General features: G+C 44.1%; 1 protein-coding gene across 1 annotated transcript; it reads left to right on the forward strand.

The window, feature by feature from the left end:
* Positions 1-414: 414 nt before the first annotated feature.
* LOC115592352 (lysyl oxidase homolog 4-like) lies at positions 415-21,227 on the forward strand. The gene is made up of 15 exons (XM_030434982.1): positions 415-541; positions 1,413-1,681; positions 1,759-2,414; positions 3,131-3,336; positions 10,358-10,396; positions 10,533-10,740; positions 12,302-12,482; positions 13,899-14,053; positions 14,143-14,310; positions 14,861-15,023; positions 15,103-15,346; positions 16,248-16,363; positions 16,703-16,839; positions 20,000-20,111; positions 20,211-21,227. Exons 2-15 carry the CDS (start codon positions 1,414-1,416, stop codon positions 20,279-20,281), a joined length of 2,724 nt encoding a protein of 907 aa, XP_030290842.1. The 5' UTR covers positions 415-541; position 1,413; the 3' UTR covers positions 20,282-21,227.
* The last annotated feature ends 232 nt before the right edge of the window (positions 21,228-21,459 follow it).

Below are 21,459 nucleotides of genomic sequence, written 5' to 3' on the forward strand. Positions count from 1 at the left end.
TGAAATGACAGTCTTTTATAAGTCGGGCTCACGTGTCTCGTGGCATCCCGACCACGTGACCAGCCTGGGAGAAAGAGGTCGGTTTGATGCAGGACTACCTGCTGCGGAACAGCAACATGCTGCGTGTGGACGAAACAAGTGTTAACAAGTCTGTGTTGGATGCACAATTATAATTATTACAAAATCATTAAATCTAAGTAGTCTGGAAGAACAAAAGATGAAATTCATTCCTTGTGTCTGCATTGTCTTCCCTTGGTTGCTTTAATTGATTTTGGTGGTCAGTTTAGATTTTTTGCACATTTTCTTTGATGGACGGGACAAAACGTGACTCGTTGAAAAGGGAGGGGGAAAAAAATGTTGTATAAATGAAGAAAATGGGAGGGATGGATGAAGAAGCAGATCTGAGGGAGTGACAGAAAAAGAAAGAGGGAGGGAAAAGAGGAGAATAGAGAGACAGCAGGAGAAAACTCACTGCCTTCTTTCCCTCCGGTGCTCGCTCCCTTCTTTCTCCCAGTGACTCCAGCCTGAGATCAACAGATAGGTGAGTTCTGCTTCAGCATTATTCTCTTTATTCTATTTGATTTTATTTCAAATTTTCCTCCAGAGGTCATCACTGATTTCATCCCCGCAGCTGCCAAACCTCATCCACATGTATCTCTCCTTCAACGCCATAAGTTCACCCCTCATTAGTCACATTACTTTTACTGACATATCTGCTTGTACTAAATGTAGGTACATGGAAGGCAGAATTTGTCTGACCCCTGTGTGGGTGAATCTCATCCTCCGGTCCTCCTCTCCTCTCGCTCTTATCTCTCCAGTTTCTCTGCTGCGTGAAGCAGGTTTCAGGGGTGGCCTGGGGATGAATTAATTATTGCTCATTAACCAAAACGTCTCTCACAGGCGCAGACCTGCTGCTTTATTTATGTGTGAGAACATTTTTACGACGGTGTTTATTTGCTTTTGTGTCTGTTGGCTAAATGCATGCAGCTAAGCCTGAGGGTTTGCGGAAAGCCAAAGTTTCCGTTGGCTGGATGGAGGGGCTACTTTTAGCCTCGGTTATTACTCCCTCTGCCCTGACTGGGCCACGTTTTCACAGCATTTCTCAGGCCTCTGACTGTCTTTGAATGACTGATTATTTTAAAGGATAAAAAACACCTATCAATCTTTCATTTTCAAGTGGAATGTCCCATTAGGGTTAGAGGAGAAGTTTCTAATTATATGTTTTGTCAGAGTATGGAATGTGAGCTTGATGGCCTTGTGTGATTTTTGGGATTTTTGTGGTAACACGTGTCTATGGGGGGGCTGCAGCTTTACATGCAACTTCTCAGTTTTCAGTCCTGCCTTGCTTCTCTTTTCCCATCGTTGCAGCACTTTCATTTCCATCATCCAGTGTTTTTTTCTTTTCCCTCCAGGATGCTGTGCCTCAGCTCCCTCTCCACACTCCTCCTCCTGCTTCTCATCTACCCCCCTCCGCTGTCTGCCCAGGGGGTGCAATTGCGTCTAGCAGGCGTGGGGCGGCGCGGTGCAAACGAGGGGCGTTTGGAGGTGTACTACAATGGCGCATGGGGCACGGTGTGTGATGACGAGGTGGATCTCAACCTGGCCAATGTGGTGTGCCGACAGCTGGGCTTCCAACGCGGCTTTACATGGGCGCACAGTGCCAAGTTTGGCCAGGGACAAGGTATGTCCAGCTGATGGTGTTTAGCTTTTAACGCCTAACTGAGAAAGAACAACTAATGTACTTCTTTTTCTTCTTAGGTTTGATCTGGTTGGACAATGTGCGCTGCAGGGGCTCAGAGGCTTCCATTGCAGACTGTCAGTCCAATGGTTGGGGAATCAATGACTGCACCCATGCTGAGGACCTGGGGGTCATTTGCAGCCCAGAAAGAAGACCCGGCTCTCCACCTGTCACCCTGGAGGAGACCCCATCATCCTCCAGGCAACAGTCAAGCCAGTCCAGACAGAGAAACCCACCACAGTCTGTGTCTCCTCCAGCTGCCCCGCCAGCCCCAGCCGGCATATCCTCTTCTTCCTCAAGAGGCCATGAGATCGCCCTCAATCGCAACCCAACGGCTGCCCGCCGCGGCAACGTCACCCCGCAGGAAAATGGCCACGAGATCCAGATCTTGCGACGGAATCGAGGCGGTTCCAGAGCAACTTCACAGGTCAGCACAGCTCTGCCGCAGGGTCACCAGCTGCCTCCACGTCTGGCAAACGGTGCATCCTACAGGCAGAGACAGGAGACGGCGAGGACCAGTCCACAAGCAGTGAGACGAGACGCAGGGGGACAGGTAGACAGGCAGTCCCAGCCGGAGCGGCGAAGCGACAGGAATCAGCAGCTCAGTGGGAACCATGTCGAACCTGAGCCTGTTTATCCAGACATGGGAGTGGAGACAGATGCACAATACACACAGGTAAAAAACACACACATGGACACACAACCTCTAGTACACACCCAAAAAAGTAGCCCAATCGAGCTTTATTCAGACTCCCATACATAAATGTCATTTGCACAGCCACAGGCCAGAGGACATGTATAATTAGAGGCAAACCTAAAACCAGACCTTCTCCAGAACCAGCTCTTGGGCAGCAGCATGACTTTAAGTTTAGGACCAAACCACCAGAAGATCTACAGCCCCGACTCCTCAAACACACAAGAAAGTCAGATGAAAGGAAATTGTCACTTGTGTTTGGCTTTCTTCCCTTCCAACTTGCAGAGTTTACACTTTCTTTACCATTTTGTGATCACCATGACACGTACTCAGTCACATTAAACAAACTGTGTTTTCTGTTAGTTTCCTTCCTGCTGCCTACAGTGCATACTATGGATGATTAGAGAGTGTGATGATTACAGACGTGGCGTGTCATCTTATCACGTTATTCTCTCTCGATTGCGTGCTGTCTGTGCCTGTAAAGTTAAACAAAGTCCTGTTTATTGACTCAAGTCAATCCTGTTTTAGAATGCAGGACAAAAGCCTGGTTGATGTGGGCTGAGGCTGAAGCCTTCTTAAAGTCTGACAGAGATCCATGTCTATCCTCTGGCAGGGAAGAAGTCTAAATAAACGTCTTAATTTAGGATAAATACAGAGTTATAAATCATCTTTAAAACTGCTTGTTTTCTCGTGGACAGGGATCTGCTCACTTGGAGGAGGCTCGTCTCCGGCCCGTGCTGTCCGGCAACAATGGCGGCCTGGTGACGGAAGGAGTGCTGGAGGTGAAGAATGCTGGGAGGTGGCGTCATGTGTGTAACAATGGGTGGGACCTCAGCAGCAGCCGTGTCGTCTGTGGCATGTTAGGATTCCCGGATGCAGAAGCGTTTGACCAAAACGCCTACAGGTGAATGTGTGAGAGTGAACACAGGAGAGTGGCAGAGAAGAAGTGTGTGTGTGTGTGTGTGTGTGTGTGTGTGTGTGAGTGTGTGTGTGTGTGTGTGTGTGTGTGTGTGTGTGGGTGTGTGTGTGTGTGTGTGTGTGCGCGCGCATGTGGTTATGAAAGGGATGGAAAAGTGTGGTGGAATATCACGGATTAGGCAGCCCCATGCCTGGACTGCTGCTCGCCACCCCCCGTAGTAGAGGTTAACCACAACTGCTGTCATTAGTACAACCACACTTGGCATGACAGGTCCGCTGTGGCCCGTTAGGCCAGGCCTGTCTGCCCCATCGGCTGACTGGGCCTCACAGAGTCCTTTAAAATAGTCTCAGAAGTATATTATTAATGTCAGATCCAGACTACAGGATTATCATCATCATTATGGTGTGTGTCGTTACGTGAAACCCTCATTACAGGGTGTCTAATCTCTTATAATTAAGAGCCCCCGAATGGAAACTGTGTGCAGCAGCACTTTCACATAAATACAAATAATAACTGTATAGCAACTTTCATGCATAGATGCAGCCCAAAGAACCACAACAAACAAGATCAGATGAACATATTCAGGAATAATAAACAATAATAATAATAATAATGATAATAATAATAATTATTATTATTTATCATCTTTATTATTATCATCAATATCATAAAAGGTGAGAGAGAAAAAAAAATCCCAAAACAGTTACATTACATGACAATGAAACATTAAAAATGATACCAGCAAAGTTAACCCAAACTAAAAGCCAAATGAAAAGGATATTTACTTTTTTAAAATACCAAGGGAGAATGCTGTTCTAAGATTGATGGGAAGGGTTCTGGACTCTGAAGGAACTTCTCAAAAAAAAGTAAGCGAAAGATCTGAGAGTTGTTTCCGGGTGTCAAATTGAAAGGTATGCATTCTGGCTGCAATGAAACCACCGTGGCTGCTCTAGACAATGCTTGTGATGCCGACAGACTCGCCATAGTGCTCGCCAGAAGTGGCTGTCTGCTCGGCTCCGCTTAACGCAAGCAGGAGGGCTGGAAGTAAGAAACAGGAACGGCAAAGTTTAAAAACATCCTCTGCTGGCTCATGAGCAGAATCGGCAGAATCATATACCACATCACTACATCAAAATTAGGCCAGAAGCATGCTCTACACAAGTACACGACATTGAGTCTTCAAGTGACGCAAGCTGGATTTCAATCTTTCTGGAATGCGTCACCTGAATCTCGTATGTCGGCATGTTTTACGTCAACTTACAGTTATAGATGCACATTTAGCTGAACATGTATGCAGAAAACCTGTTTAATTACGAGAGCTAGCACGGAGACTAGGTAGGAAAGGAAAAAGGAGCTTTCAATTTCTTATATTTTTATTACACTTATATACTTTTATTGTCCCTCAAACACAAATAATTTGCTCAGCTAACAAGGTCAGGTTGTCAGGCTTATTTTGTCCCTATAAATCTGGCTCATCCGTCTAACTTTAGCCATAAATACCCACACAAGCACCTACACAAACCTTCAAAGCCCTTACACAAATACCATCAAAACCCCAATACCTCACTAACACACACACACACACACACACACACACACACACTAATACATCCCTCCCTCCATCCTCGTTGCGCAGCATCTTACGAGACGCTGCATAAACAATGTACAAGATTCACATGCACACACATAGGCTTGTGCACATGTGAATGTGTCCATCTGTCTGCCCACAGAGGTCTTTTTATGGCTTGGCTAACAGAACGACTGTACTGACCGCTGACCTGCCCTGTACCATCTGTCTCCCCATGCAGCCAATAATTACCCCTTGTGCCCTGCTTGGCTCAGCTCTGCTCTGCTGCAGGATACAGGCTGCTTCTCCTCAGCTGCCCGGTTCACCACCACAGCCACAGAACTAGCGATGAATAACTCTCTCACACAGTGTCTTATCCTTTAAGGCTTCTTCAGAGCCGTGTTGTTCAGATGCGGCGATGTGAGAAACTTTTACCCAATTTATCCTCACTTTGTTATTCAAGCTAGAAGCTCTTTCAGTTCAAGGAAGGAGCAGAGATGTAATCAAGTCTTCAATCAAGCCAAGTCTTGTTGTCTATTGCTCTAACTTTCTAAGTCCCATGCTAATGTGGACAACAACCCTGAAAAACACCTCAGAGAACACCGTATTTCTGTGCCAAGAACCCAACCAGCAGCCTGTGTAAAGACTGGAGCAGGCCAGGGGAATGTTGTTTGTTTTTTGTAAACCTCCACCCAGCTACGTGGGAGACGAACACAGTAGCCATTTTTGTCCGGCAGTAAACAACTAAGGGGAGAAGAAGTTTTTTTTCAATAGAAAGAACCAGAAGCAAGAGATGGATCGTTGGCATCTGGTAGATATTTATGCTGGGTGTTTTTGAAAATGTTTCCCGAGGTAGAAGTTCTCAGAAAAATTTTTATACAGTAAACAAGCAACAATAGCCATTTTTAGTCACTTTACCGGCATTGCCCTCTGGATGACTGGTGGTGTCTGTCAGTCCCCTACTTTTATTTGCATAAAGTTTTGTACAGACATTCATGGTCCCCAGAGGATGGGGCCACTTGGGCTCACATCTTAACAGCTCCTTGATAGACCTCAGTATCAGAATTTGAAACAAACTTCACAAATAATGTCCTCTAAGGACTTTATCTCCTGACTTTTTCTCTAGTGCCACCATGAGGGTTGATTTGTGTTGAAATTATACGACAAGAGCTTTTGATTGGATTGCCATGAAATCTGGTTTCAATGACAGTCAGGGTCTCGTTAGTTTAATTATAATTATCCCTTGAAGCAGCTACAAGGCACTTTATTTATTTTTTTGTTGATTCTGGCGGCCCCTGTGGACAAAAGTGGTACGATCACCACCACCTCGCTTGCTAGCCAGATCGAGAACTTCTGGCACGATCGTGCCAGAAGTTCTCGATCTGGCTAGCATGTGCATTTGTTCTGGAAGTGAGTGAAAAAAACAGGGCAACACATTTTTAATAACATCTTATCTTTAAACACAGCTGTTTGCGGATGAATAGCGATGAGGTAACAAATCTATTTGGGGCGATGTTAGATTAATAAAAGTAACATATAAAAAAGTTAACCACACCACCAGACTACAGCGCAGCTTCTTTGCTCAGGCTGTGGGACTGCTCACTTCAGCCTCTGCATGAAAAAAACTGTTGGAACCAACCCAGCAACAGGCATTAAGAATGAATATAGGCGTGTTTGAGAATGTTTCATTATCAGGTATTACTTAGTTCTAGTACATGCCATCATTGGGTCAAAATTTGACCTTGGTTTATTATGTACCTGCTGATATCTCCTTAGCTGGATAACTTAATGATAAGATGGTGCTCATGGCAAACATACCTGCCAAACTTTATCATGTTTGCACCGTAATGCAAGTATGCAAATGTTAGTATTTTGTGCTTTACTACAGCCTGACAGCTGCACAGCGCGGCTTCAGGCTCTTGTTTATATTGATCCCTACATGCTAACAGTCACGTAACGTCTTCCTGGTGCAACCCGCTGTGCTGGCTGTGGTCCATTCCGGCTCTTCGTTGGGGTTTGTGTCCACTGGGACGACTATAATTATGGTCTGAGGGATCCTCTGATCGAGAATATTCTCTCGGCTGAACCTGCTGCACACCCTTTGCTGTGTCAGCACTCCCCTCTCTGGCTGTGTGGTTGTTTTTTTTTGTGTGACTGGCTTTGTCTCAGCCTGTTAAGTTGCTCAGCGCATTTTTACAGATGTTTAAATCCTCCCCCACTTTGCTGCGCTTACAAAAGGCAAGAGCTAAAGCCATTTTCCAGCTCCCGTGTTTCATCACATCAACGCTCTCTTTGAGGCTGACAGTAACTTCTTCAGCTCAATTGACTTTAACCCCTGTTCCTCCTCCCCTCCTCACTTAAAATACTTCTGTGCCTTTGTGGTAATTATACTAAAAACCACATTTCATGGAAAGTACATCATTATGACCCCTATGAGTTTTCGTTCCATGAGGGATGATGGGATTGTCTAGAGGCTGTTGTGGAGTCAGTGTGGCAACCTGCTGTCTCCTTGTTCCAGTCAGGCAGCTTTGCATTCATGCGGTGTAATAACAGGTTATCGCTGCTTTCCTGACAGTCCGCTCCTCTCTCCAGAGCGGCTTATGGTACTGTGTGGTCAGAGTTGCATAAAAAACCTGGCACCAAGCTGAAGATCCTGAGAAGTAAGAAAGTCCTCAACAGTGCTGTGGTCACAACCTGTTTGTTGCGCCTGAGGCATGATGCTGTGGGTTCCTTCCCTTCCTTTAAAACTCCGTATAAGAGCAGGAAAGTCATAACTCGGCTCCGAACCTGTGTGAAAGGTTGAGCATCACTGACCGTCTGAGTTTTCAACTCTAAGTAGGACAACTCAAATGTGTCAAGGGCAACGATAAGGAACATGATTTTTTGTCACCGTGTGAAGTTAGGCGACGCTTCTAAAAGTCGCCAAGTTCACAAAGGGTTCAGACTTACATCACGCGCTCCATGTTTCCCAGCATGCAGTCGTAGCGTTGGGTAACGACGCCGGGGTTTTAAAGGGCTTTGTTTTTACAGAGGCAAAGGCAGGGAAAGCTGATATGTGAGTGCATATTTCCATGTCTGGTGTGTGCGAACCGACATGCTACTGCTCGACCGCACTGCAGACACTGCCAAGCAGAGCAGGCAATTATATGGGTAGCACTCCCCCCTCCTCCTCCCCCTCCTCCAAACCATGAACCAACACCCCCCCAGAGTCTGTCTCCCTCATTTTGATTTACCACCGAGTTATGAAACGTTTTACAGTGTGCAAACACTCACAGGCTCACACACACAAAAGAAACAAACAAATAACTTACACTCACATGCATGCATACAACACATATATACTGATTTACATTCCCCTGAGGTGGTGGGAAGGAAGGAGGGAAGGAAGGAAGAAAGACAGAAAGACAGAACGACAGAAAGAAACAAACAAACAAACACACACACAAGAGCAAGAAAGAAAGATAGTTATTGCCATGATTCTCTTTTTTTTGTATTGTTTTTATTATTTTATCTAAGTTAGCAACTAACTTTAGTAGCAACTAAAGAAGCTAGAACCTCAATTGTATATTTTTCGCTTCAATGTAGTGTACAAGTATAATGACACACAAAATGGGAAGTACCTAATCAATACTTTCATATCAATATGTAGGCTAACATGTCTATAAAATTGTTTAGTTCCCTTTAGCTGTAAGGGCTGTTTTAGCATCTGTAGAATTGAGATATGTTTTCCGTTTTACTTTCAACCTCAATCCCACCAGAAGTTGTTGTCATGTTCTAGTAAATCCACTGTAAGCTTGTTTAGCTGCTAAATTTTCCTTTGCATTTAGCAGCTAGAAAGCCAGATTTTTCGCTCAGGAGTTGGTGGAGAGCTCAAAGAGAGTGAAATCTCATTCATCAGGTGGAGATGATGATAATGTTGCGACGTGACTGCTGGATGGATAAATAAGTCTCTGTTTGCTAACTCTAACTCTACAGGTCATGTTGTCAAAATTGCCTAGAAAATCATTTTTCGCAGGTTTAGGATATGTTTGCTACAATGCAAAGAGAGCCTAGTATTTGGTCTTTCTTTGCAGGTTTTTTACCACATTGAGTGTGTTCATTGCAGAAGAGGAAACTTTATTCCACCTTAGGAGACCAGTTGTCTTGACCAGACTGGCTGCCTAAATTACATTTCTCGGCTGGACAGCAGCAAACATCCCAAAATAATGATATGTAACCGTGTAAGTTTATCTGAGGATGGAAATTTCCATTCATAGTAAAAGAAATACACAGTTTGCACTTCACTGTCTGGCCTGATTGTAAGTGATTTGTGTTGCACGTGTTCCACAGTTCGTCTGACTCAGGCTTGCTATTGTGGGTTTCCTTTTAAGTCTTCCCAGCCTCAAACACATTTCTCATCGAGTGTTGGGACAGTGCATAATAACCTGCGGAATACCAGGATACTTGGGTTCTCCTGGAGAGGAAACATCTCCGGTTTGCCAAATATTTAATTGCATCATGGATCTGGTTGTACGGCAAAGCGTCCTCCTGTCTAAACTTGGTGTTCTGACTCATTTAATTCCGGCACATTCATCAAGGGCGGCAGTCACGCTGCACCTGTCTGTGGTCACACTGGGCGATGCGAGTGGTCAGCTGTAGTGAGTGTGTGTGTGTGTGTGTGTTTGAGGGTGTCACAGTGAGACACTTCCCAGACTCTGCCTTGTGTGTGAATCATCCTTTTATTTATTCTTCTTCTTCTTTACTTTTTAGGTTTTAAATTGGTGTGTGTGTGTGTGTGCGTGTGCGTGCGTGTGAGTGCGTGCGTGTGTGCCTAGGCATATAGGGGCCTCATTTCGTGTATACACAGTGTTTCCCTTTAGGATTTGACTCCAGTTTAAGGTAAAATCCATAAAACTACACACAGTTTAGAAAACCCTGTTGGAGTTGGCAGACCTCAATAACACTTCTCGCAGGGATTAATGTATAGTGGCTCATTCGTATTTATAGTTTCTTTTCCACCTGGAATCCCCAAACCAGACATCAACCGTAGACATATAGACAAACACTGAAACAGTAATACCCTTGAATGTAGAAATGGAAGATCTAAAAAAAAACATGAAAGTGGTGGTTTGAGAGCAAAGAAAGGAGAAAGAGGGAATTATGTGATCCGTTATTGTAAATCTGCCTGTCTCTTACATGAGGGCTATGTTTATCCAAAGACGCACACGCCCTATCCAGCATGTTGTGTCTCCTTCGCAGCATTCAATTTGTTTATTTAGGAGTTGATAGTCAGAGTGGGGTTGTCAAGGAAGAGAAGAAAGGATGATTGAGGGGGAAAGAGGAGACTGGGAGGAGGGACGAGAACATGAGGAGACTGTGGGAGTGTGAAGCACAGCTGGTTGTTTAGTCTATATAAAGGTGCACAGCTCAATCCAGAGTGTGATCTTTCTTTTCTTTCAGGAAACTCTGGGACTCCAAGTTGGCCGATCCGTCCTCCAGGTACAGTCTTCTCTTTGAAGAACATAACTTTATAACATAGGTATCATATCATGAGTCATGTGACAAATCATATCTCAAATCAAATATATCTCTTACCTCTGTTTTCCCTTCCTCCTCCACTGCCTTCCCCAACCAGGCTGAGGACACAGATCAGCAAGAAGGCCTACTGGGTGGAGAAGGTGCAGTGTAAGGGTGCGGAGATCTCTCTGGCGCAGTGCCAGGCACAGCTGTCCCTCCCCAGGAGTGACGTCCCATGCAGCGGTGGCATGCACGCTGTGGTCCGCTGTGTCCCTGGATCCCAGTTTGCACGCTACGGCAGAGCACCTGCACCACCTGCTGTGCCAGTGAGTGTGAAGGGAAATTATGAGCACAAAATAGAATTATATTTTAGATAATATGCTTAGCAATTTTCATGGAGAAGTTTGGGGAGATTTATACAATAGGCCACTTAAAAGTGTGTGTTAGCTAAATAGTTGAAGCGACAGCCAGCGGACAATTAGCTTAGCTTAGCATGAGGGCTGAAATCAGAGGGAAACGGCTAGTCAGGCTCTGGGCCTCAAGGCGGGCTGTATTGAAAAGTAAAACAATATATCTGATTACCCAGTAGCTTCTGTTCGACAACAGCTAACGTTAGCGTCCAACCAACTAACATTACTTCTAGATAGTGTTACACCATACAAAAGAAAAAGCATATAATAATTCAAAAATATCAGCACACATTTTGACCACATTTATTTAAGCTTGGAAGCGGAACATGCTGGATGTAATCAAACAGTAACATTGGCTAGGAAGTTGTAAAATGCTAACCTTAGCTAACAGCTAATCAAATATGTTGCTTCCCTTGAATTATGGCCTGATGTCCCTCCAGATGTTCACTATCCATTATCCTTTCAGTTGCAAACAGATCAGGTAGAGGTGAAATGATAAAGATATGGCAGACTCACATTTACAATCTACAACCTGGAATACAGCAGTGTAACATGATCCCAGCATTAGAAGGTACACAAACCAAACATTTACAAAAGACAAGTTGTGGTTGAGCATCTTACATGTCTGTTTGTGTAGAAATTAGATATAATGTGTTAATTCATAAAATAAATAAGTGCTATAATGTTGATTTTCATACCTAAGAAGTCAAGCTAGCTGTTTCACCCTGCTGCCAATGTAGCCTATATGCTAAGCTAAGCTAATCAGACAGAAGAAAGGCTCTGAAGCCTTCTCATTACACTCTTATTTTTCCATACATGTCAAACTGTTCCTGTAAAAATAGACTTATTAGAACACATGTTAAAATAGTTATGGTTATGACTGCAGTTCCTACATTTAACGTCATTAAACACTTGCAGAAGGCTAAAAAGAGCAAGAATGCTAAATTAGGGTTACATCAAGAAAACAGTCTGTGCTGAGGGGTGACATAAAGATATAGTTTGACATGTTAGGAAATGCTTCTTTGTATTCCTGCCTACTGTTTGACAAGCGGACTGATTTCACATATCCCTGGGCGTATGTTTTGTTTTTTATTCTTTAAGAATTGAAGTGTTAAAACGTCAAATTGCAGTATTGCAGTATCTTTTTGAGGTGTGCTTTAGACAGAAGCGCTAGCAGTCTAAGCTAAGCTAACCATCTCCTGGCTGTGGTTTTAATCTTCTCTCTTCTCTCTTACTCTCAGCATGAAAGCTAGCAGCACTATTACTTTAGAATTTGAATTTTGCTTGTGCCATTCCGCTAGGTTGAGAAAAAAGGAGTTTACAAAAGAATATCTTCTGGACACAATCAAGTTAAAATATAGTTAGCTCTGAAAATGTATAAGCATCCAGATCCAGAAAAAAATCGGAAAAATGAAACATTTCCAGATTAATTAACAAACTGCCATTTCTCACCTAATTTCTATCGTTTTCCTTCCAGCCGGTCGTGCGTCTGAAGGCCGGGCCCCGCATCGGGGAGGGCCGTGTGGAGGTGCTGAGGGAGGGGAAGTGGGGCACCGTGTGTGACCACCTGTGGGACATCAATGCAGCCACCGTGGTGTGCAGAGAGCTGGGATTTGGGACAGCCAAAGAGGCCCTCACCAAGGCTCAGCTGGGACAGGGTAAGATGGCACACACACTTTAAACATAGCCACACACATAGTGTACATGAAGTCAGACTATCCTTTTAAGTCTATCTGGTGCTTTCCAGTGATGCATTTACTCACCGTGACCAGTGACGTCAAGCTTAAATTTCCAGAGTCTAAACTTGACCTCTGGCTACTGATCTGATATTAAGTTATGCACTGAAAGTTACAGACTCTGCATCAGTGCCCGTGTTCACCATGCACTCTGAGCATGATCATTTGAGCTCAGCGATCTTTTAGACTAAACACTTATAAGTCTAAATGTCTGTTGCTACACGCAGCACTCCAAGAACCATGCGCCCAAGAAGACAAATAAACCCAGGGAAACTGTTTACATCCTGATTTCTACTTCTATCGCAGAAGTTGATTGTTGAGGGACTCTACCCATGACCAAAGGACAAAACAACGGCATGTGTTGCTGTCAAAATAAGCCTGTTGTATGTGAGAAGTCAGCGCAGCTTTGAAACCAGGATGTCAGGCAATCAGCAGCGAGCAGGACAAACATTCGCAGGGCTTGTGATTATGTTGGCACTGCTTCTGTTGTGGGCACGAAAATATAGGCCACTAAATGGTCTAGCAGGAACAGAGTTAAACATTTTCCGAGGAAATAGACCCCACTTTCACACACTTATTTACTGTCTTTTTTTTTTTTTTCTTGCCGTACCTCTGCAGTGACTCTGTAATCACGTTAATTTCCTCCCATTATCTTTCGGCCCAAATGAGCACATAGCATGTCCTATAATGGTGGGTGCATTTCCTTCTCTCTACTTTATTTAATGAAGTAATTCATGGGAACCACTGCAGTGTTACTTTTAGGGCTCTATTAAAGTAGGTGCTATGGTGCAGTTTTGTGTGAATTATGAACACGGTTAAATGGCAAAATGGAGCATTGTGGCTTTTAATGTCTCGGGCCATTTTTGCCAGAGTTGTGCGAGCATATAGCAGAGAGGAGATGAATCTGTGTGTTGCAGGAGCGGTGTGAGGGCTCATGGGTAGACTGGATGACATCACTTGCTATTTAAAGGCCAAATTATAGGGCTTTTTTAGGGCTTTAGCCTGGGCCCCACACACCTCCACAAACAGAGATGTGTTCAGAGATTTTCCTCTATTTTGCCATCTATCTATTTTGGTTCATAAAGCGCGGCCCTGGTGCTCAGCGTAGAGTCATTTAGACCGAAAGCTCTCTGGGTAAGCTCAGTTTCAGAGCCACATCAGAGGTCCTGATCATGTCTGGGCTCTTAATTCCACTCTGCGGACATCCGTGGCAAAAGATCCATCAGGTTTTAGAGTCTTTTATGTACCATGTGTGTAGGCTGTCGTTTTGCATGTGGCTTATGGTCGGTAGGACACATGCGAATCAATCGACTCTCGCTCCCCGCCCTTCTTCTGTAGGTACCGGTCCAATCCATATGAACAGTGTGCAGTGCACAGGCAGGGAGAAGTCCATCACGGAGTGCCACTACAGACAGGTGCCCCTTTACAGCTGCAAACACAGCCAGGACGTGGCGGTCCGCTGCAACATCCCCAACACCGGCATGAAGACCACGGTGGGAAACACACACACACATGCACACAAGTGCATTTAGCTTTACCATAGGACTGACAACGAAACACTTCCTCCTCTCTGAACTATCAGGTGCGTCTGGCAGGAGGCAGAGAGCCATCAGAGGGCCGTGTGGAGGTTCTGATGGAGGTCGGAGGGGTGAGGCGTTGGGGTTCAGTCTGCAGTGAGAACTGGGGCATCAACGAGGCCATGGTGGTCTGTCGACAGCTGGGCTTGGGTTTCGCCTCAAGAGCTCATCAGGTAAAGAGAAGAGTAGAATCTGTTTCTTTCTTTCTCTCCTCTTCTGTCCCTGGGCTTTTGTTTTGTGTGCTTCTGTATTCCCTTCTCCACCTCTCTCTCTCTCTCTCTCTCTCTCTCTCTCTCTCTGTTTCTTTCTCTCGTCTCCGTCCTTCTGTTTGTGAGTCTGTGCTGTGTTATTACCGAGGCCTGAGGTAATTACAGGCTTCTCAAACCTCCACTTCCAGCACACCGAAAATAAAAGAGGGAAAGTGAGGCGAAGAGAGATCGGAAGAAATTCACAGAGCAAACAAACTGAAAATAGAACTGTGCATGGAAAGGGCAGCCTGAGTGTGTTTTGAGGGGGGGGCTGCTGGGAAACATTTTACAGGCTGTTTTAAAATTGCGAAAGAGAGTGGAAAATGTGATCATGTGTACTGATAGTTCCAATAAAAAAAGGGGGCTTTCTTTGTGCACAGCAGAGGCTGCTATTGACCTTCAGCTCTGACATATTTTCTGCCTGTCTGGAATGATTTGGTGAGTCAATTTGTTATCTTCTTGCGTCTCTGTGCAGGAGACCTGGTACTGGCCCGGTTCTTCAGATGCTGCTGAGGTGGTTCTGAGTGGAACTCACTGCATTGGCACCGAGATGTCCATCCAGCAGTGTCGCAGAAACACCAACGTCTACTGCCCCAGAGGAGGAGACGGCAGAGCTGCCGGAGTCACATGTGTAGAAAGTGAGTCAAAACCGCGTGAGCGCCGTCGTATTGTTTGCTCAGTGGGAGCGCAACTAACTCTGAGTCCTGACCCCCACAGCTGCTCCTGACCTTGTACTGGATGCCCAGCTCGTCCAAGAGACGGCCTACCTGGAGGACCGACCCCTCCACCTGCTGACCTGCGCTAATGAAGAGAACTGCCTGTCCTCCTCTGCCGCCAGAATGCAATGGCCCTATGGACACCGCCGCCTGCTGCGCTTCTCCTCCCGTATCATGAACATGGGCCGCGCTGACTTCCGACCCCGGGCCAGCAGAGAGAGCTGGACGTGGCACCAGTGTCACAGGTAGGACTGAGGGGAGGAAGGCTTCATAACCTGAACCAGACATTTGCAGGGTTTTGTCCCAAGTAGCTGTGTCTCTTATGAGGCGCTTTCAGGTTTTTCATTTGCAACACAGCAGCTGCTCATTTTACGCCTTCAACCAGATAGGGAGTAACTTTGCGGTAATTTGAGCTGCTGCAGGGTTCAGTTGGAAAAAAAAAGCTGTATAATAAGACTGGGCATCATTACGAAGTGGGACAAGAAAAGGAAGCAATTTTGGGTGTTGCAACCAGAGGTCAAACAATTGAATGTCTGCAGCAGAAGATGAATAGGCATTTAAGAATTAAGATCACTGGGTGCAGTGATATTTTTGAGATGTGGACTATAAATAGCCAAACACACACGAAAGTCTGTCATTTCATGAAATGAACACAATCTTTTATTCTCCAAAATGATGTTTACAATAAACATCCTCCCCGTCGGTCACCCAGTTGTTACAGTCAGAGCCATGACTGCGCTCAGAGCAGCCTGGCTTCTTATCTCAGCGGTTGTGGTTCAGTGTCCCAAAACGGGAGGCACAGCTCTGTGTCCTTCCCAGCCGCAACCCAATCACTACCTCCGCGAGCAGCAAACACATGGTTGGACTTGCAGTTTTGGTAAAGTCTGGTCTGGGAATGGTTCCGTAATGAGAGAAAGAGCGACACAAAACTGATATCTATCTGCCCACTGAAGTGTTTTTTTAATTGTCTGTGTCTGTTTGTTTGCTTCACAACAGTGTAGCTTGATATACGGCTGTGACATTTCAAATTAACGTCAGAGTTTTTTTTTCACAGGATGATTCACAGCAAATATAATGGAGATCTTTCTCCCTTGGTTTATTTACTTCCTTCACGTATTAATCTTGCGATCCTGATCCAATCCTCAGGCACTACCACAGCATCGAGGTGTTCACCCACTACGATCTGCTGACCCTCAATGGGTCCAAGGTGGCCGAAGGTCACAAAGCCAGCTTCTGTCTGGAGGACACCTACTGCCCTGACGGTAAGGCAACATAAATCTGCTTTTTTGAGGGCGGTCTGGAAACAAGAGCCCGTTCGTGACAAACAAGGGAATCAAGAATACATACAAGTGCAAAGCTGAAATCCCATAATGAGCACTCAAAGTCAGCAGCGGGCTGTAAGATCAGAGGCCAAGCCTAAATTGATCTTGGCTTCGCAGACACCCAGACAGTTTTACGCAGCTTAGATCCTTTCTATTCTTTTGACAGTCCCCCAAAAACAGACCAGATAATTTCAGGCCCAGACACTTGACAGAAAATGTACACATCATAGTCCTCTTTTTGTCTCTCCTCATGTGTTTCAATGTGTTTGTTCCCACCAGGTATCCACAAGCGGTATGCCTGCTATAATATGGGACAGCAAGGTATCTCAGTTGGCTGCTGGGACACCTACCGCCACGATATTGACTGCCAGTGGATCGACATTACTGACATACGTCCCGGTGAATACATCTTCCAGGTGAGGAGGAAAAAAATATACATCTACGCAAGACAAAGTGTCAGCTGAGTCTATAACACAGTCTGCTCAGCTGTCTGAAGAGTTAATTTTGCAATCGTTCTGCAAGGGAAAAAAAAAAAAGAAGCAGAGAAAAAAATAATCCACCTCTCGATCTTCACGGCGAAACGGCATCATCTTAGGTGCTTACACAGCCTCTCAGATCGGCATTAAAGCGAGAAGAAATAAGCAGCAAACACAGGGGTTGGTGTTTCAACATCTGAAGCCGCACACGAGATAAAAGCTGCGATAATAGACTATAATTTCAGTAAATGGCTCTTGGCTGTTTCAGGTGTACAGCATGTATGTAGTTTAAGGGTGTGTGCGTATTTAAGGAAAGTGAATTTAGTCTGGATTTATATAGAAAGTAGACCTGCTATTAGTCCACCCTTTCAGAAAGTACAGGCTTATTGGCAGTTGGGCAGCTCTGTCAGCACTTTACATTTGTACAGACCGGGTTTTATGTTTAAAAGAGGAGTTTGTTGGCTCGACGACCTCTGGCTTCTAGACACCCAATCTGCTGCGGTGACCTACTAATCTGTCCTCTGTGTCATTTGTTCTATTTTTTCCCCGACAGCTCAGTGGCAACAAAGTGATGATGTTTACAGTTTCTAATTATTTCTGAAATAAAATCAAGATGTTTGTCTTTGCATGCGTGTCTGTAGACGGTATGTAAAGCACAGCACACGCAGCAGCGGTCCATCCGCACTGTGTGATGAGCCACGTCTTAAGAGGTAAATCGACATACATGTCATAAAGAAGAGATCCACGCCTCTGCCAAGACGACGCGACCTGGCAGCACTTTGCGGCCGCGATTGCGGTTCGACAGTAGTTGAGCTGCTCATAAATTTGTGTAAGAATTGAGAGGTAGAGGGAGGGCGCAGATTCTCGCTTGTCTTTCATGCAGCAGGGTGAGTCTTTACCGAGAATGGCAGGGTGGCAGCCATTTTTAGGACCATACATTTAAACCAATGAGTCACGTCCACCTCAGCCTGATTGCTGCTGAGTGCTCCGTCATTTAAAAATCAGCTGCACAACCTCACAGGCTTTTACATGACAGTGACAACCTTTCATTGTTCTGTAAAACCGGCTCTGGGCCCTTTGTTTCACATTATTACAAGAGCTTTTAAAAGGGCATCAGCTGCCACCGAGTTAATATAGTGTTTTACGCCGGGACTATAAAGTATGTGCTGAAATCGCTGGCTGCTCTCGACATGCAATCAAAAAAATATATGAAGTTTATATTGTCACCAAATTTGGCTGAAAATGTAATGAAAAAGAATTATTAATATTATGACTATTTTTTTAGCTGTAAATATAATTGGTACCACAACATTTATACAGTATATAAAAAATGAAACTGGGCTGCTTGGTTGAATATGTGGTCAGGTTATCTGTTTGATGTGTGCATCAGGAAAATTCATTTGTGCGCTTTTTGTTATATATGGTGCGGGCAGACAGACGGGGTGGAAAACAACAAACCATGGCAACCAACCATGGCTACAGCCTAATGATAGGCTGCAACTTAAATCCAAACCCAAAACTGTCATCTGCATCTCTAGCCCTTTTTTCTCCTGGGTCGAGATAACAGTGGAAAGTGATGTCATGCAGTGCCTGAACCCCCAATTTATACATTATGATCCATATAGAAAAGGACAGAACAATAATCCTGTGGCTTTGCAGTTGGCCTTGTGGAAAACCAGTTGTTTCCTAACTGTCTGAAGTGTCAGTTTCTCCCAGAGTCCCAGTTTAGACTTAGATGGAAACTTGCTTGTCTCCAGGCTCCCAACCAAGAAATGGTTCTGCACATAGCCCCCCACAGAGGGGCCAGTAGGCAGCTTTTTTCAATCTTTGGGCAGATCCAGCTAAGCAGTTTACTCTTGTTTCCAGTCTTTATGCTATGCTAAGCCAGCCTTTTCTGGCCCTAACTTAATATTTAGCATACATGTAAGATTAAGATAAAGATGAATACAACTAGCCAGGTCTGGAACCCTGTCACATTGTAGTAAAACCTTCAACACAGGTATTAGCAAGACAATAGGAAACCTTTCAAAACATTTGCAAGAATATTCTCATTATTTTACCACAACAGACTGGGAGGTTTCTGTCTAATGTCAAAATGAAATAAAGATTTTCAGCTATGTTCCAACTCTGACCTGCCAGCAGAGGCACTAACAGACTCTGTTCTGTGGTGTACCCCAAAGTTCTGGCCTGGGACCACTGCTGTTTGCACTGTACTTGTTACCTCTCAGGCAGATAATAAGCAATTTTGATGGTATCTCCTAGTATTGCTATGCAGACGACATTCAATTATACTTATAGTTTAAGCCTCATAATGTTTCAAAACGGTCTGTTTTACTAAATTGCTTCAATTATATAAAAGATATGAAAGCTGGTAATTGTCTACAGCTAAACTTAGACAAAACAGAAGTTCTTATTTTTGCCCCAGATGGTGTTGTCCCGAATCCAGTGGAAAAATTTGGCTGTTCAATAGCTGCCCCTGGTAAATTTACCTTCCACGAAATAGGTGTTTCTGCGGAAGACCTGGATTCTCCACCAACATGTGAAATGTTGGGCCCACTCCTGTTTTAACCGGCAGAGAGATACTGCTCGAATCTGGCCCATCAGGTGCCTCTTTCGTCCTGTCTTGATTACTGTAACTCCCTCTTCGCCGATCTTAGCAAGACATCACTGTTTTCTCATCAAATTCAGAATCCAACTAAAGGTTATTTTAATCCTGTTTAGAGCCTTGCCCAGTCGGGTACCTGGCTACATAAAAGAGCTACAGGCAATATAATACCAGTAGGAATCTGAGGTCCTCTGAGTAGGGTTTACTGGTTGTTGCTCGCTGTAGGCACGGGACACTTTGTTTTACTTATGTTTTTGTGTTGCCTCTTGTTTCTAGCTGGTTGTCTGCTTTTTTGATGCTCTGTTACTTATTTTAGTTGTTGTTGTTGTTGTTGTTCTTTTTCTTTATTAGGAAATAGGAAAACACTTTCAATCATACTCATCTTTGGGTATACTTCAATCTTTGTGTTCATTATTTGTTAATACATTATCTTTTCAGCAAGGAACAGTACAGAACTATGAGGAGGACTCATCTCAAGTCCGTTCTCTTTTACAGGTGGAGGTCAACCCTTCCTTAGACATGGCTGAGTCCGATTTCCAGAACAACGTGATGCGCTGTCGATGCAAGTACGATGGGGCTCGAGTTTACATGTTTGGATGCCACGCAGGTACAGTGTGAAGATGCTTTCAGTGTGCATAAATCCTCTCAATCTCATTACTATTTGTTGCCATGTGTTCCACTTCTCTTCATTGTCTGTTCTCATCAGGTGATGCCTACAGCGCCGAGGCGGAGGACTTGTTTGACCACCAAAGTCAGATCTCCAACAACTTCCTGTGAATTAAGCATCATGCATATTTAAGGACATAACAACTGTACAACTCCTCACCACACCTCAACGTCATGGGGAAGAAGGTTGAATGACAATGACTTGTCAGTAGATAAAAGATGAGGGTCAGAGGGAGGAGGGGGGGAAAATGGGATGGTATGGGTCGGTCTTCATGCAAAAAATGATTAATTATTATCCCATGACTGATTTGTCATCATCCGTGACTGTTCTTGTACGAAAGTCTATAAGATAAAAGGATAAATGTAGAAAGAGAAGACAAAAAAGGAAGAAAAAGACCAAACAAGGCCGTCTCAAGCATCATGTCACCTTGATAAAACATAGAGTAGTTAACAATTTAAAAAATGTGTCTGGAATTTTGTAACAAGTTTAATTACCTTGATCAAAACATAAACCACAATAAACCAAGTAATGACATGAAGGCACATGAGAACAACAAGTCCTTTACTTTGACAGCACATGAGCAGACTGTCATCTATGTAATATCAACCCAGCTAACAAACTCTGTGCGTGCTTCCGGTGCTTTCACTGTTCACATTACAAGTGCAGTATTTCCTGTTACAACTGTGTGGTTTTTAGTTTTGAATGAGAATTGTTTATTTTTCTTTATTATTTCATGGTGCTATTTTGCCTTATTTGAATAAATATTGTAATGTATTGCAAGTGTATTGTCATGTACAGTTTTATATTACCTCTCTGGAATATTGTTCTTTAGGTCTCTTAATTTATGCAGAATTTTAATGTACTTTTGAATTGAAACTTGTCTCTGTCTGGCTGTGTTTTGTATTGTCGATTTTATGATGAAAATATTTCCACCTGTTTGTTCTCTACCTGTTCAACATCGGTAACATCAGATGAGATCTGGTTTTACCAGGGTATTGCAGCTTTAACAGTACTTGGTAATGGCAATTAAAGAATAAACGTCAGATTGACAAACTATATGGTTATTTGAGGTATGGTTATTTGACTGCAGAGTCTGATAAGTTAAAAGAGATTCCCTCATTTAACTGACTATAGTATACATAGTTTATAAGATGCATTATTCATATGCCATTTATCTTTTTATCTCATATGAACTGAATTAAAAGTAGTTACCTCTCGAAAGCAATTCAGTTCACGGCAGCGTGTGGACTCCATTGCCTCCCTCAGCCCATTTAAAAAAAGATCTAGA

This window comes from Sparus aurata, chromosome 1 (assembly GCF_900880675.1).
Source record: "Sparus aurata chromosome 1, fSpaAur1.1, whole genome shotgun sequence".
Taxonomy (NCBI): Eukaryota; Metazoa; Chordata; class Actinopteri; order Spariformes; family Sparidae; genus Sparus; species Sparus aurata.